This window comes from Lagopus muta (genome assembly GCF_023343835.1).
Source record: "Lagopus muta isolate bLagMut1 chromosome 29 unlocalized genomic scaffold, bLagMut1 primary SUPER_29_unloc_4, whole genome shotgun sequence".
Taxonomy (NCBI): Eukaryota; Metazoa; Chordata; class Aves; order Galliformes; family Phasianidae; genus Lagopus; species Lagopus muta.
In genome coordinates this window covers 13,754-28,262 of record NW_026040156.1, presented here as the reverse complement: position 1 = coordinate 28,262, position 14,509 = coordinate 13,754, and the positions used below count along the sequence as shown (strand labels likewise).

At 63.1% G+C, this 14,509-nt stretch overlaps 3 protein-coding genes across 3 annotated transcripts; 2 read left to right on the top strand and 1 right to left on the bottom strand.

Annotated features, from left to right (window-relative positions):
- The first annotated feature begins 663 nt into the window (after window positions 1-663).
- Window positions 664-4,291, top strand: LOC125687477 (nectin-4-like). The gene is made up of 3 exons (XM_048932637.1): window positions 664-709; window positions 1,916-2,034; window positions 3,005-4,291. The coding sequence occupies exons 2-3, from the start codon at window positions 2,032-2,034 to the stop codon at window positions 3,254-3,256; spliced, it is 255 nt and encodes an 84-aa protein (XP_048788594.1). The 5' UTR covers window positions 664-709; window positions 1,916-2,031; the 3' UTR covers window positions 3,257-4,291.
- Window positions 4,292-6,638: 2,347 nt separating this feature from the next.
- Window positions 6,639-9,692, top strand: RBM8A (RNA binding motif protein 8A). The gene is made up of 6 exons (XM_048932640.1): window positions 6,639-6,903; window positions 7,011-7,070; window positions 7,385-7,462; window positions 8,127-8,263; window positions 8,379-8,515; window positions 9,230-9,692. Exons 1-6 carry the CDS (start codon window positions 6,654-6,656, stop codon window positions 9,273-9,275), a joined length of 708 nt encoding a protein of 235 aa, XP_048788597.1. The 5' UTR covers window positions 6,639-6,653; the 3' UTR covers window positions 9,276-9,692.
- LOC125687479 (gonadotropin-releasing hormone II receptor-like) lies at window positions 9,619-13,936 on the bottom strand. The gene is made up of 3 exons (XM_048932639.1): window positions 13,481-13,936; window positions 10,228-10,432; window positions 9,619-10,148 (listed from the first exon to the last, which is right to left on the bottom strand). Exons 1-3 carry the CDS (start codon window positions 13,934-13,936, stop codon window positions 9,622-9,624), a joined length of 1,188 nt encoding a protein of 395 aa, XP_048788596.1. The 3' UTR covers window positions 9,619-9,621.
- Between the last annotated feature and the right edge of the window lie 573 nt (window positions 13,937-14,509).

The window sequence follows — 14,509 nt, the reverse complement described above, 5'->3', positions numbered from 1 at the left end:
CCATGGAGGGACCCACAGACCCCATGGGGGGACCCACAGACCCCATGGGGGGACCCGCAGACCCCATGGAGGGACCCATAGACCCCATGGGGGGACCTACAGACCCCATGGAGGGACCCACAGACCCCATGGGGGACCCACAGACCCCATGGAGGGACCCACAGACCCCATGGGGGACCCGCAGACCCCATGGAGGGACCCACAGACCCCATGGGGGGACCTACAGACCCCATGGAGGGACCCATAGACCCCATGGGGGGACCCACAGACCCCATGGAGGGACCCACAGACCCCATGGGGCAACCCACAGACCCCATGGAGGGACCCACAGACCCCATGGGGGACCCATAGACCCCATGGAGGGACCCACAGACCCCATGGGGGGACCCACAGACCCCATGGGGGGACCCGCAGACCCCATGGGGGGACCCATAGACCCCATGGGGGGACCTACAGACCCCATGGGGGGACCCATAGACCCCATGGAGGGACCCATAGACCCCATGGGGGGACCCGCAGACCCCATGGAGGGACCCATAGACCCCATGGGGGACCCACAGACCCCATGGAGGGACCCGCAGACCCCATGGAGGGACCCATAGACCACATGGGGGCCCTCACTGAGGTGTGGCCCCACAGTGAGGAGGAGCTGACGCTGAACTCCATCCGCCGCCTGCACTCCAGTCACAGCACCGACACGCGCACCCAGGTGGGGGATGGGGTGAGGGGTGCTGGGGGTCTCTGGGGAGGAGGCAGCGGGATGGGGATGGGATATTTGTGGTGAACTGGATTTTGGGTGCTGTGGGGGTGGGAATTAGGGTGACAAGGGGGGGGGATTGGGGTGCTTTTGGGGTGGGAATTGAGGTGCCATGGGGAGGGGAAATGGAATTCCCATAGGGCTGGATATTGGGGTGCCGTGGGGATGGGGATTGGGGTGCCATGGGGCTGGATATTAGGGTGCTTTTTGGGGTGGGGATTGGGGGTGCCATGGGGCAGGGTATGAGGGTGCTTTTGGGGTGGGGATTGGGGTGCCGTGGGGCTGGATATGAGGGTGCTTTTGGGATGGGGATTGGGGTGCCGTGGGGCTGGATATTGGGGTGCTTTTGGGATGGGGATTGCGGTGCCATGGGGCTGGATATTGGGGTGCTGTGGGGATGGGAATTGGGGTGCCAAGGGGGTGGGGATTGGGGTGCCATGGGGCTGGATATGAGGGTGCATTTGGGGTGGGGGATTGGAGGCCATGGGAAGGGGAATTGGAATTCCTATAGGGCTGGATACTGGGGTGCCGTGGGGATGGGAATTGAAGTGCCAAGGGGTGGGGATTGGGGTGCCATGGGGCAGGGTATTAGGGTGCTTTTGGGGTGGGGATTGGGGTTGCCGTGGGGCTGGATATTGGGGTGCTTTTGGGATGGGGGTTGGAGGCCACGGAGAGGGGAATTGGAATGCCCATAGGGCTGGATATTGGGGTGCCCATTGGGATGGGGATCGGGGTGCTGTGGGGGTAGGGATCGGGGCACCGATGGCGCTGTGCCCTGGGGTGCCGTGGGGCTGGGAATTGTGGATCCACGGGGCTGAACGTCAGGATGCCACAGGGGTGGGGAATTGGGGTTCTGTGGGCATTGGGGATTGGGGGCATTGGGGTATCCAGGGTTCTGGATCTTCGGGTGCTCTGGGGATGGAGGCTGGCTTGGCCATGGGGCTGGATATGAAGGTACTGTAGGGATGGGAATTGGGGCGCTGGGGAGCTGGGAGCGATGCCCAGGGGGCTGAATGCTGAGTCGCCACGGGGATGGGGGCGCCGTGGGGGTGGATGTTGGGTGGGGCCGTGGGGCCGAGCGCCGCAGTGTGTGGGGAGCATCGGGGATCCGACGGGGGGCCGCGGCGGCGCCTGGGTTCTGACAGCGCGGCTCTGCAGCTGGAGGAGACGCTGCAGCTGCGCACGGAGAGCCGCAGGGCAGCCTGCGAGGGGACAGCCTGCGAGGGGACAGCCTGCGAGGGGACAGCCTGCGAGGCACCAGCATCTGCTCTGCGATGGTGAGCTCCGCGTTTGGGCTTCAGAACGGCCCCCGCCGTGTCCCCGTGCCAATCCCTCCCTGCTGCTGGGCGCCTTGCAGCCTGAGCACGGCGGCCTCGTGTGGGGGGGGGTTCAAGAGGGACCGAGCATCGGGGTGTCTGTGGGGTGGGGGGGTGCTGTGGGGGTAGGGGTTGGGGGTGCCCAAGTGGACGGAGGTTGAGGTGCCCATGGGGGTGGGGGTCAGGGTGCCCATGGGGTGGGGGTCGGGGTGCCCATGTGGACAGGGGTCGAGGCGCCGTGGGGGTGGGGGTCGGTGGGGGGTCAGGGTGCCCGTATGGATGGGAGCTGTGGTGCTCATGCAGATGGGGATTGGAGTTACTGTGGGAATGGGGGAGCGGGGCGCACGGCACGGTGGGTAGCATGGAGACCGTGGGGCTGAGCATTGGGGTACGTGGGGGCTGGGTATCAGGGTGTCAGTGGAGATGGGGATGGGGTTGTGGGGGTGGATGGGAGTTGGGGTGATCATGGGGTTGAGTGTTGGGGTTACAGTGAGATCTGATGCCCATGGAGGTGGGGGTTGGGGTGCCCATATGGATGGGGGTTGAGGTGCCCATGGGGTGGAGGTCAGGGTGCCCGTATGGACGGGGGTCGGGGTGCCCATGGGGGTGGGGGTTGGGGTGCCCATATGGATGGGGGTCGAGGTGCCCATGGGGGTGGGGGCCGGGGTGCCCATGGGGGTGGAGGTCAGGGTGCCCATGGGGTGGGGGTCGGGGTGCCCATATGGATGGGGGTCGAGGTGCCCATGGGGTGGGGGTCAGGGTGCCCATATGGACAGGGGTCGAGGTGCCCATATGGATGGGGGTTGAGGTGCCCATATGGACGGGGGTCGGGGTGCCCATGGGGGTGGGGGTCGGGGCACCTGTGGGGCTGGCAGTGGGGGTTGGTGTTAGGGTGACGTTGGTGACGCGAGGTGGCCACGCGTCTCTGCAGAGTGAAGAGGCCGAGGGCCGCAGTTACTCCACCCTGTCCACGGTGCGGGAGATCGAGACGCAGACCGAAGTCCCCGTGTCCCCACTGCTGTCCCCGTCCCTGGAGGGCAAAGAGGTGAAGGAGGAGGAGGAGGACGGTGGGGACAACCCCATCAAGCAGGCAATGACGCACTTTGTGCAGGAGAACGGCATGCTGCAGGCACGGCCCAGCACCAACGGCATCTACATCAACGGGCGCGGGCACCTGGTGTGAGCGGGGACACGGGGCCGAGGGGGGGGGACATCGACACGCCGCCGTCCCCTCCCTGCCACCCCGGCGTGGTGCCGCCGCGTCCCGTGCCCCATCGTCACCCCTTGGTGCCGGCGTGAGGTTGGGGACGCGCGCTGTGTCGTGGGGACGGCAGTTCTGTCCCCAAAGGCGCCGCGTCTGGGACGTGTGCTGTGCGCTCTGAGCCCGTGTGTCACCTGGTGCTGGCACGAGGTTGGGGACATGCGCCGTGCCGCCAGGATGGGGCTCCGTCCCCAAACGCCGCCCTGGGTGCTGGTAGCGCCTCTGGGTCCCCACACAGCGCCCTCGCTGCCGGCACCGAGCTGGGGGCCGAGCCGTGCCCCAAGAATGGACTCTTGTCTCCAAATGCCACCTCTGCTGCTTGGGACGATGCTGGGGACGTGCGCCGTGCAGCTGGACTCTGTCCCCAAAGTGCCACCTCTGCTGCATGGCGCAGGACTGGGGACGTGCGCCGTGCCACCAGGAGGGGTCCTGTCCCCAAATGCGCTGCATCTGGGGCGCATGCTGTGCCGCTGGGACTCTGTCCCCAGATGCCACCCCTGCTGCTCGGTGCAGGGCTGAGGACGTGTGCCGTGACATCAGGATGGGGTTTTGTCCCCAAACGCCACCCGTGCTGCTGGTGTGAGGTTGGGGATGTGCACTTTGCTGGGTTCCTGTCCCCAGATGCCACCTCTGCTGCTTGGAACAGGGTTGGGGACACGCTCTGTGCCACCAGGATGGGGTCCTGTCCCTCGGTGCCACTCTCTGCTTGGCATCAGGCTGGTGATACACGCTGTGCCACCAGGGCTCTGTCCCCAGATGCCACCTGTGCCGCTTGGTGCAGGTTTGGGGACATGCGCTGTGCCACCAGGATGGGCTTCTGTCCCCGTGTGCCACCCCCGCTGCGTGGGACAAGGCTGGGGACGTGTGCCACGACCCGGGACTGAGCCCCGTCCCCAAACGCCACCTCTGTACACCACAGAACTGGGGACGTGCGCCGAGCCCCGTCCCCAAATGCCACCCGTGCTGCTGCCACGCTGGGGACACGGGGACCCCACGGGTCGCCCTCCCCCCCCCCCCCCCCCACTGCCACCCCCCTGCTCACAGCGCGGGGTCCCGACTTGGAACGCAGCTTCCCGTGGGGCACCGCCGTTGTTTCCCCCCATGGCGGGGGGGCCGTGCTGTAGATAGCGCTGCTGTACATAGGTGTATAGGACTGCGTAGGCGCACAGCTTACAGGGCGGGGGGTCGTTCCCCAGCGCCCCCCTTCCCCCCCCCTCCCAAACCCCCAAACCCCCATCGCCGTTTCGGATCCGCGCTGCTCGGCTGTAAATAAAACACCTGGGAGCGGCGCGCGCGGCTGTCGGTGCGAGCAGGAGGGGAGGGCTGTGAGCGTGCAAAAGGGTGAGCGTGTAAAAGGGTGAGCGTGCAAAAGGGTGAGCGTGCAAAAGGGCGAGCGTGCAAAACTGTGAGTGTGCAAAAGGGCGAGCGTGCAAAAGGGCGAGCGTGTAAAAGGGCGACCGTGCAAAACTGTGAGCGTGCAAAAGGGTGAGCGTGCAAAACTGTGAGCGTGCAAAACTGTGAGCGTGTAAAAGGGTGAGCGTGTAAAAGGGTGAGCGTGCAAAACTGAGCGTGCAAAAGGGTGAGCGTGCAAAAGGGCGAGTGTGTAAAGGGGTGAGCGTGCAAAAGTCAGCGTGAGGGGGCAGCGCTGCGTGATCGTGCCGCGATGCGCGAGGGAGAGCGAGCGTGAGCGGGGCTGCGGGTGCGGAGCGAGTTTGCAGAGGGGGCGCAGAGCGATGGGAGGCGGCCGGGCGCGGCTCCGCGCAGCCACGGAGGGACGTTGGGGAGGTTGGCGCGGCCGCGGGGGGGCGAACCGTGCGCCAGGATGCGGGACCGCGGCTGAGGGGGGCGGCTGTGGCCGAGCGCAGCGAAGGACGGCGATGGACACCGCGATGGAGCCACCGTGCGCAGCCGTGGATGATTTGCGGCGGTTTAAGGGCTGGTTGGGCCCGGTTCCGTGGCGGAGGGATCCGCGGATCCGGGAAAAAAAGGAAACGGGGACCCCAAAATGATTAAAAACAGCGGCAACGATCTGAGGAGGAAGAGACTCATTTGCGAAGTATATTGTCGGAATGCAAGAGAACGCACTGTGATACAATACGATCAGAATGGAAGCTGATCAATGGAATATAATGAGAGGGAAAGTGTCCGAAAGGTGGATTGGCCTCACCGCAACCTGAGCTGAGATGCGCAGTTGAGCAGCGGGGAGCCGAGCAGCGCCCACAGCCGAGAGCGGAGGAAAAGAGCAGCAGGAGAGCAGGAAAAGAGGCAGGAGTTGAACCGCCCCCACCGGGGATGCAGCGCTTCTTCTTCTGGGCCGGCCAGGGCTTCAGCAGCGATGGATGAAATCCCAGGGCCCCCATGATGTGGAACGGAGAGCCGGGAATCACAAAACCCTGCAGCGCGAGGCGGCGAGATAAAATGGAGCTGGAACGGGGCACCAGGGAGGGGGGGGGAGTCTGTGGGTCCCAGTGGGTCTCTATGGGTCTCAACATGTCTCTGTGGGTCCCAATGGGTCCCAGCGTGTCTCTATGGGTCCCAGTGTGTCTCTATGGGTCCCAATGGGTCTCTATGGGTCCCAATGGGTCCCAATGTGTCCCTATGGGTCCCAACAGGTCCCAATGTGTCCCTATGGGTCCCAATGGGTCCCAATGTGTCCCTATGGGTCCCAATGTGTCTCTATGCATCCCAATGTGTCTCTATGGGTCCCAATGGGTCTCAATGTGTCTCTATGGGTCCCAATGTGTCTCTATGGGTCTCAACGTGTCTCTATGGGTCCCAATGGGTCCCAGTGGGTCTCTATGGGTCCCAACATGTCTCTATGGGCCCCAATGTGTCTCTATGGGTCCCAATGTGTCTCTATGGGTTCCAATGGGTCCCAATGTGTCTCTATGGGTCCCAATGTGTCTCTATGGGTTCCAATGGGTCCCAATGTGTCTCTATGGGCCCCAACATGTCTCTATGGGCCCCAATGTGTCTCTATGGGTCCCAATGTGTCTCTATGGGTTCCAATGGGTCCCAACGTGTCTCTATGGGCCCCAACATGTCTCTATGGGCCCCAATGTGTCTCTATGGGCCCCAACGTGTCTCTATGGGTCCCACTGCTCACTGCAGCAGGCTGCCCATGGAGGTGCTGGAGTCTCCTGCTCTGCAGATGTTCCAGACCTGCCTGGATGCCGAGCTGTGCGCCCTGCTGTAGGAACGGCTTGGGCAGGGGGTTGGACTGCATGAGCTCTGCAGCTCCCTTCCAAGCCCTGCGATTCTGTGTCATTCTGTGTCTCTATGGGTCCCAATGTGTCTCTATGGGTCCCAATGGGTCTCTATGGGTCCCAACGTGGCGCCGCGCGCGCTGCCGCCCCTATCCCTCCCCCTCTGTCCTCCCCAAGATGGCGGCAACCCGCGGCCCGTGCGCTTGATGCTGACGCATTTCCGGCTCGTGACATCACCCCGCTTCCGGCGCGCTTCCCGTCGTGCCCTGCAAGGCGGTTGGGGAGAGCGCGGCAAGATGGCGGACGTACTGGATCTGCACGAGCCGAGCGGCGAAGACTTCGCCATGGACGAGGATGGCGACGGTGAGGGCGGCCGAGGCCCGGCGGGCGGGCGGGCGGTGCGGCTCTGCTCCCGTTCCCCGGAACCCCCCGCTCGGGCTGCCGGGCCCTGACCGGCCGTGTATCCGCAGAGAGCATCCATAAGCTGAAGGAGAAGGCCAAGAAGCGGAAAGGCCGCGGCTTCGGCTCGGGTGAGGGCGGCGCTCCGTGAAGCTCCGTGAACCTCCGTGAACGGCCTCACGCGTCCTCGGGGCCGTGCGGGGCTCTGTGGGGCTCTGCGGACCTCTGCGAGTCTGTGCGGGGCTGTGCGGGGCCGTGTAGGGTTCTGTGGGGCTGCGTGGGGCCGTGTGTTGCTATGCGGGGTTCTGCGGGGCTTTGCGGGGTTCTGCGGGGCCGTGCAGGGCTGTGCGGGGTTCTGTGGGGCTGTGTGGGGTTCTGTGGGGCTGTGCGGGGCCGAATGGCTGTGGGCCGCCCCGTGCTGAGGGGACGCCGCCGCTGTCTGCAGAGGAAGGATCGCGAGCGCGCGTGCGGGAGGATTACGACAGCGTGGAGCAGGACGGCGATGAGCCGGGACCACAGAGGTGTGAGTACCGCGGGGGGTGTGGGGCAACGCCATGGGGTGTGGGGCTGGGACGTGGGGTGCTAGAGTGGGGTGAGAGGCATTACGGTGTGGGGCAGTGTGATGGAATGTGGGGCTGGGATATGGAGTGGGAGAGGGGCACAGCGTTATTGTGGAGGTGCGTGGAGCTGCCGTGTGGGGCAGGAAAAGGGCATAGGGGTACCACGATGATGTGTGGGGCTGAGGTATGGGGCAGGAAGGGGGCACAGCGGCACAGGAACAGTGTGTAGGGCTGGGATGTGGGGCAAGAGAGGGGGACAGTAGTTCCACAACAGTCTGTGGGGATGTGGTATGGGGCAGGGGAGCAGCACAGCAATACAACAACAGTGTGTGGGGCTGGGCTGTGGGGCAGGGGAGGGGTTTAGTGGTACTACAATGACATACGAGGTGGGAGGGGGGCACAGTGGTGCTGTGATGGTGTGTGGGGCTGGGAAGTGGGGTGGGAGAGGGGCATGGGGGGCAGTTGGCCCCGTGTGGGGCTGCAGATGGGACACAGCCCCCCGTCCCCCCTCTGTGCTGTGCGACACCGGTGCTGCTGCTGCTCTCTACCCCCTCCCATCCCCCCCCCCGTGGGCCGTTGTTTTGGGGTCCCACATTTGCCACACGCTCCCCCCTTCTGGCGCCGCAGCGGTGGAGGGTTGGATCCTTTTTGTCACCGGCGTTCACGAGGAGGCGACGGAGGAGGACATCCACGACAAATTCGCTGAATACGGCGAGATCAAAAACATCCACCTGAACCTGGACAGACGGACGGGGTACCTGAAGGTGGGGGAGGGGCTCGTGGGGAGGGAGGGGGGCTCACAGGGGGATCCCCCACCCCCCCAAAGAAACAAAAGAAGAGAAGCATCTGGGATGTGACGCTTCCACGTCCCGCCTGCAGGGCTACACGCTGGTGGAGTACGAGACGTACAAAGAGGCGCAGGCTGCCATGGAGGGGCTGAACGGGCAGGAGCTGATGGGGCAGCCGGTCAGCGTGGATTGGTGCTTTGTCAGAGGGCCCCCGAAAGGGAAGAGGAGGTAATGATAGAATCATTGAATCATAGAAGCATTGAATCATCGAATCCCCAAGGTTGGAAAAGACCTCCAAGCTCCTCCAGTCCAACCGTTCCCCCATTCCCAATAGCTCCTACCAAACCATGTCCCTCAACACCACATCCAGCCTTTCCTTCAACACCCCCAGGCTCGGTGCCTCCCCCACCTCCCTGGGCATCCATTGCAGTGCTGCCCACCTTTCTGACCAGCAATTCTTCCTCATGTCCAGCCTGAATCTCCCCTGCCGTAGCTTGAAGCCGTTCCCTCTGCTCCTATCACTGATGACACGAGAGCAGAGGCCGACCCCCAGCTCCCTGCAGCCTCCCTTCATGCAGTCATAGAGAGCAATGAGGTCCCCCCTGAGCTCCTCTTCTCCATGCTGAACATTCCCAGCTCCTTCAGCCTCTCCTCACCATCCCTGTGTTCCAGACCCCTCACCATTTCATTGCCCTTCTTTGAACACGTTCCAGGGCCTCAATGCAGTGAGGGGCCCAAAACTGAACACAGCACTCGAGGTGCGGCCTCACCAGTGCTGAATAGAGGGGAAAATGATGGAGGGGGGAGGGCGAGGGGGTCTGTGCCCCGCTGTGAGCTGGGGCAGAAAGCCCTAAAGCCCTTAAAGTTCCCCCCTAAAGAAAAGAACCCTGCATTAATGGGTCCAAAACGCCCTAAACCCAAATCTCATCCCATCCCATCCAGGGGCGGCCGCCGGCGCAGCAGGAGTCCAGACAGGAGGCGCCGGTGATGGAGGCCACGTGTCAGCAGTTCAACCTGGGGGAAACTGGGGGGGTTGGGGGGGTGCTGGGAGCATTGGGCGTTTGGGGAGCAGCTGTTGGAGCAGAACGGTTCAGTGCTCCCATGGGGGGGGGATGGAAGGGGGGGGGTTGGTTGGGGCTGAGTTCTGCTTCTCTGGGCTCTGCAAACGGCCCGCGTTTTGACCCATTTCTCAGTCGTTTACTTGGTGCAGCTGGAGGGCGATGGTGGTTCAGCTGCACTCCTTGGGGGGGCTGAGCTCCGTGTGCCCACAGACGTCCTGTCTGCCCAGCGCCGCATTATGGACCTTTCTTCACTCACAGCCTCGCCAGTAACTTTTATTCTCGGTCCCCTCGTTCTCTTGTTTGCTCTTCATTAAAACCGAGCTGAGCTCCGGCTCCTATCCTCACTCCTTTGGCATCGGCCGCTCCTCCCCATGCGCTGCCATGGAGCCCTTTGGGGCTCTGCCCTGCCGGGTTCCCCCCCTCCATCTCCCCCACCTCGTCCTTTCCGGAGCTGCTGGGGGCTCTGCGGGCGGCGGAGGCACGGATGGAGCCGGGGAGCACCGATGTCGCGTCCCGATGCCGCCGGCGGCCGCAGAAATGCACCGTGAAGAACCCGTAAACCAGCGGGTCCAGGCAGGTGTTGAAGAGGCCGAAGAGGAAGAGGATGTGGCTGAGAGCCGGCGGCACCCTGCCGTGGGTCAGCATCTCCGGGGAGAACCAATACCAGAGGCCCAGCAGGTAGTAGGGCGTCCAGCAGCCCACGAAGGTCAGCACCACCACCACCGACATCTTGAGCGTCCGCATGCGCGCCCGCGGGATGCGATCGTGGGAGCGGCGCAGCTGCACGGCCTGCGAGGGCGCTGGGGGGAAACGGGGGGGAGAAATGGGTGGGAAAGGGGGCGAGGATGAATTTGGGGAGGGGGCGCGGGGGGCACCGACCTTGTGCCGCCTTCATGGTGCCCGAGATGGCGGCCAGGATGCGGCCGTAGCACAGCAGCATGACGAGCAGCGGCAGCAGGAAGAGGCAGGCGAAGGTGAACATGTTGTACAGCGTCTCCTGCCAGCGCGCCCCAAAGCTGCCCACCGTGGCGCATTGCACAAAGCGGCGCGGCTGCGAGCGGCTCACTGTGCGGAACACGAAGGCCTGGGGGGTGGGAGGGGGGGGGGGGGTCAGCTGCCACCCACCGTCCTTCTTCAATGCTGCCATCCTCCCTCCCCCTTCCAGCAGCCCCACCGCCACCATCCTCAGTTTCACCAGCGCTGTTGTCACCACTGCTGTCGTCGTCCTCCCATCACATCGCTGTGCTTCCCACAGCTCCTCCTCCTCCTCTCACTGTCACCATCACCATCATCACCACCATCATCACCACCATCATCACCACCATCATCACCACCACCATCATCACCACCATCATCACCACCATCATCACCACCACCATCATCACCACCATCACCATCATCATCATCATCATCACCATCATCACCACCATCATCACCATCACCACCATCATCATCATCATCATCATCATCACCACCATCACCATCACCACCATCACCACCATCATCACCATCATCATCACCATCATCACCACCACCACCATCATCACCATCATCACCATCATCACCATCACCACCATCACCACCATCATCATCATCATCATCACCATCACCACCATCACCACCATCACCACCATCATCATCATCATCATCACCATCACCACCATCACCACCATCATCATCATCATCATCACCATCACCACCATCACCACCATCATCACCATCATCACCATCATCATCACCATCATCACCATCACCACCATCACCACCATCATCACCATCATCACCATCATCATCACCATCATCACCATCACCACCATCACCACCATCATCACCACCACCATCATCATCACCACCATCATCATCACCACCATCACCACCATCATCATCATCATCACCATCACCACCATCACCACCATCATCATCATCATCATCACCATCATCACCACCACCACCATCATCATCACCACCACCATCATCACCACCATCACCACCATCATCACCATCATCACCACCATCATCGCCACCATCACCATCATCACCACCGCCACCATCGTCCCCTGCCACCACCACCACCACTGTTACCCTCCGGCACCACCATCACCCTCCACCTTCATCCACCACCACCATCGTTCTCCATCCCCACCGCCCTCAACTGCCATCATCCTCCACCACCACCACCACCATCATCCTCCACCTTCATCCACCACCACCACCACCGTTATCCACCACCACCACCCTCAACCACCACCATCATTCTCCATCACCACCTCCACCACCCTCGACTGCCATCATCCTCCACCACCACCACTGTTATCCTCCGGCACCACCATCACCCCCACCACCACCATCACCCACTACCATCATCCTTCACCACCACCAACACCATCACAATCATCCTCCAGCAACATCACCAACGCCACCACCATCATCCTCCACCTTCATCCCACCACCACCACCACCCTCAACCACCACCATCATTCTCCATCACCACCTCCACCACCCACATCTGCCATCACCCTCCACCACCACCACTACCATCATCATCCTCCCCTGCCACCACCACCACCACTGTTATCCTCTAGCACCACCATCACCCTCCACCACCACCACCACCATCATTATCCACTGCCACCACCCTCAACCACCACCATCGTTCTCCATCCCCACCACCCTCAACTGCCATCATCCTCCACCCCCACCACCATCATCCTCCCTTGCCACCACCACCACCACCACCATTATCCTCCAGCTCCACCATCACCCTCCACCACCATCACCACCATCATCCTCCACCTTCATCCACCACCACCACCATCATTCTCCATCACCACCTCCACCACCCTCAACTGCCATCATCCTCCACCACCACCACCAACATCCTTCACCACCATCACCCCCTTCATCCACCACCCTCATTCTCCACCACCACCGCCCTCAACTGCCATCATCTTCCACCACCACCACCATCATCACCCTCCATCACCACCACCACCACCACTGTTATCCTCCAGTGCCACCATCACCTTCCACTACCACCACCACCATCATCTCCCCCTTCATCACCACCACCATCATCCTCCTCCACATCACCACCACCGTTATCCTCCGGCTCCACCATCACCCTCCACCACCACCACCATCATCATCACCACCATCATCCTCCCCTGCCATCATCACCACCACTGTTATCCTCCAATGCCACCATCACCTTCCACCACCACCACCATCGTTCTCCATCCCCACCACCCTCAACTGCCATCATCCTCCACCACCACCATCCTTCACCACCACCACCCCCTTCATCCACCTCCACCCTCATTCTCCACCACCACCGCCCTCAACTGCCATCATCTTCCACCACCACCACCGTTATTCTCCAGAGCCACCATCACCCTCCTCCACTGCCACCACCATCATTCACCACCATGACCACCACCACCTCCATCACCCTCCACCACCACCACCATCATCCTCCCTTGCCACCATCACCACCACCACCATCGTTCTCCATCCCCACCACCCTCAACTGCCATCATCCTCCTCCACCACCACCACCATCATCCTCCCCTGCCACCACCACCACCACTGTTATCCTCCAGTGCCACCATCACCCTCCACCACCACCACCACCATCATTCACCACCATCATCATCACCACCACCACCTCCATCACCCTCCACCACCACCACCACCACCGTTATCCTCCGGCTCCACCATCACCCTCCACCACCACCACCATCCTTCACCACCACCACCCCCTTTCATCCACCACCACCATCGTTATCCACCACCACCACCCTCAACCACCACCATCATTCTCCATCACCACCTCCACCACCCACATCTGCCATCATCCTCCACCACCACCACTACCATCATCATCCTCCCCTGCCACCACCACCACCACCCCCTTCATCCACCACCACCACCATCATTATCCACTGCCACCACCCTCCACCACCACCACCATCATCCTCCACCTTCATCCACCACCACCACCATCGTTATCCTCAACCACCACCATCCTTCACCACCACCACCACCCTCAACTGCCATCATCTTCCACCACCACCATCATCATCACCACCATCCTCCACCACCACCACCATCACCCCCCCCCACCGCCACCCACCTGCGGCAGCGCCAGCACGGCGCTCATCCCCCACGCGGCCCCAAGCATGGCTCTACTCCTCCTGGCGGCGCCGCGCGCTCCCAGCGGGCAAACGATGGCGTCGTGCCGATCCAAGGCGATGACCACGGTGACGAAGGCCGACGCGTACATGGCGGCCAGCTTGAGGAACATGAGAGCCCTGCACGCCGCCTCGCCTCCGTACCACTGCACCGTCACGTTCCACGCGGCGTCCAGCGGCATCACCACCACCGTCACCAGCAGGTCGGCCGCCGCCAGATGCGCCATCAGCACCCGCACGCGGGGCGGCCGCCGCTTGGCCCGCAGCACGGCGCACAGCACGGCGCCGTTGCAGCAGGAGGACGAGAGGAAGAGCAGGCAGGTGACGGCCACTCGCACCTTGGCGGCCGCGCTGAAGGTGGGCAGCGGGGAGCCGGGCTCCTCGGAGCTGCCGTTCATGGTGGGGGGCGGCCCCGGCTGCGCTCGTGCCGTGGGGCATCTTCTAAGGGGGGGGGTGGGGGGGAGCCGAGCGCCGTCGGGTCTCAGCCCGGCTGCCCGCTGCGCTGCTGCTGGTGGAGCGCGGTGGGCTGCGGCATCGCAAGCGCCGCACGGGGGAGCGCCGGGAGAGCAGGGACAGCGCCGCGCCGGGGCCGGGGGGAGCGTGGGGAGCGGGGGGACCGCCGGGCTGGGACCTCGGGACCGCCTTCAATGCTGCGTTGGGGTCTTTGGGGCCATCAGAGCAGGTTGGGACCCTCAGGACCAACTTCACTGCTGCGTTGGGACCTTTGGGGAGATCACACCGGGTTGGGACCCTCAGGGCCACCTCCTCACCACTGCGTTGGGATCTTGGGGGCCACCAGCGCAGGGTGGGACCCTCGGGACCACCTTCTCCACGAGCTTTGGGGTCAGCACACCACCACTGCACTGGGGCTGCAGGGACCACCATGCTGGGACAGTGGGGACTGTGGGGACCACCGGGTTGGGACCCCCAGGGCCACCTTCACTGCCAAGTTGGGATCTTTGGGGCCACCA

Excerpts from the sequence above, each read along its gene's own strand:
- RBM8A (XM_048932640.1), top strand. The coding sequence starts at position 6,654 with ATGGGTCCCAACGTGGCGCCGCGCGCGCTGCCGCCCCTATCCCTCCCC. Across the intron at positions 7,071-7,384 it reads AGGCCGCGGCTTCGGCTCGG|AGGAAGGATCGCGAGCGCGC; the intron begins GTGAGGGCGGCG and ends CGCTGTCTGCAG. Across the intron at positions 7,463-8,126 it reads TGAGCCGGGACCACAGAGGT|CGGTGGAGGGTTGGATCCTT; the intron begins GTGAGTACCGCG and ends CTGGCGCCGCAG.
- LOC125687479 (XM_048932639.1), bottom strand. The coding sequence starts at position 13,936 with ATGAACGGCAGCTCCGAGGAGCCCGGCTCCCCGCTGCCCACCTTCAGC. Across the intron at positions 10,433-13,480 it reads CCGTGCTGGCGCTGCCGCAG|GCCTTCGTGTTCCGCACAGT; the intron begins GTGGGTGGCGGT and ends CCCACCCCCCAG. Across the intron at positions 10,149-10,227 it reads CACCATGAAGGCGGCACAAG|CGCCCTCGCAGGCCGTGCAG; the intron begins GTCGGTGCCCCC and ends GTTTCCCCCCAG.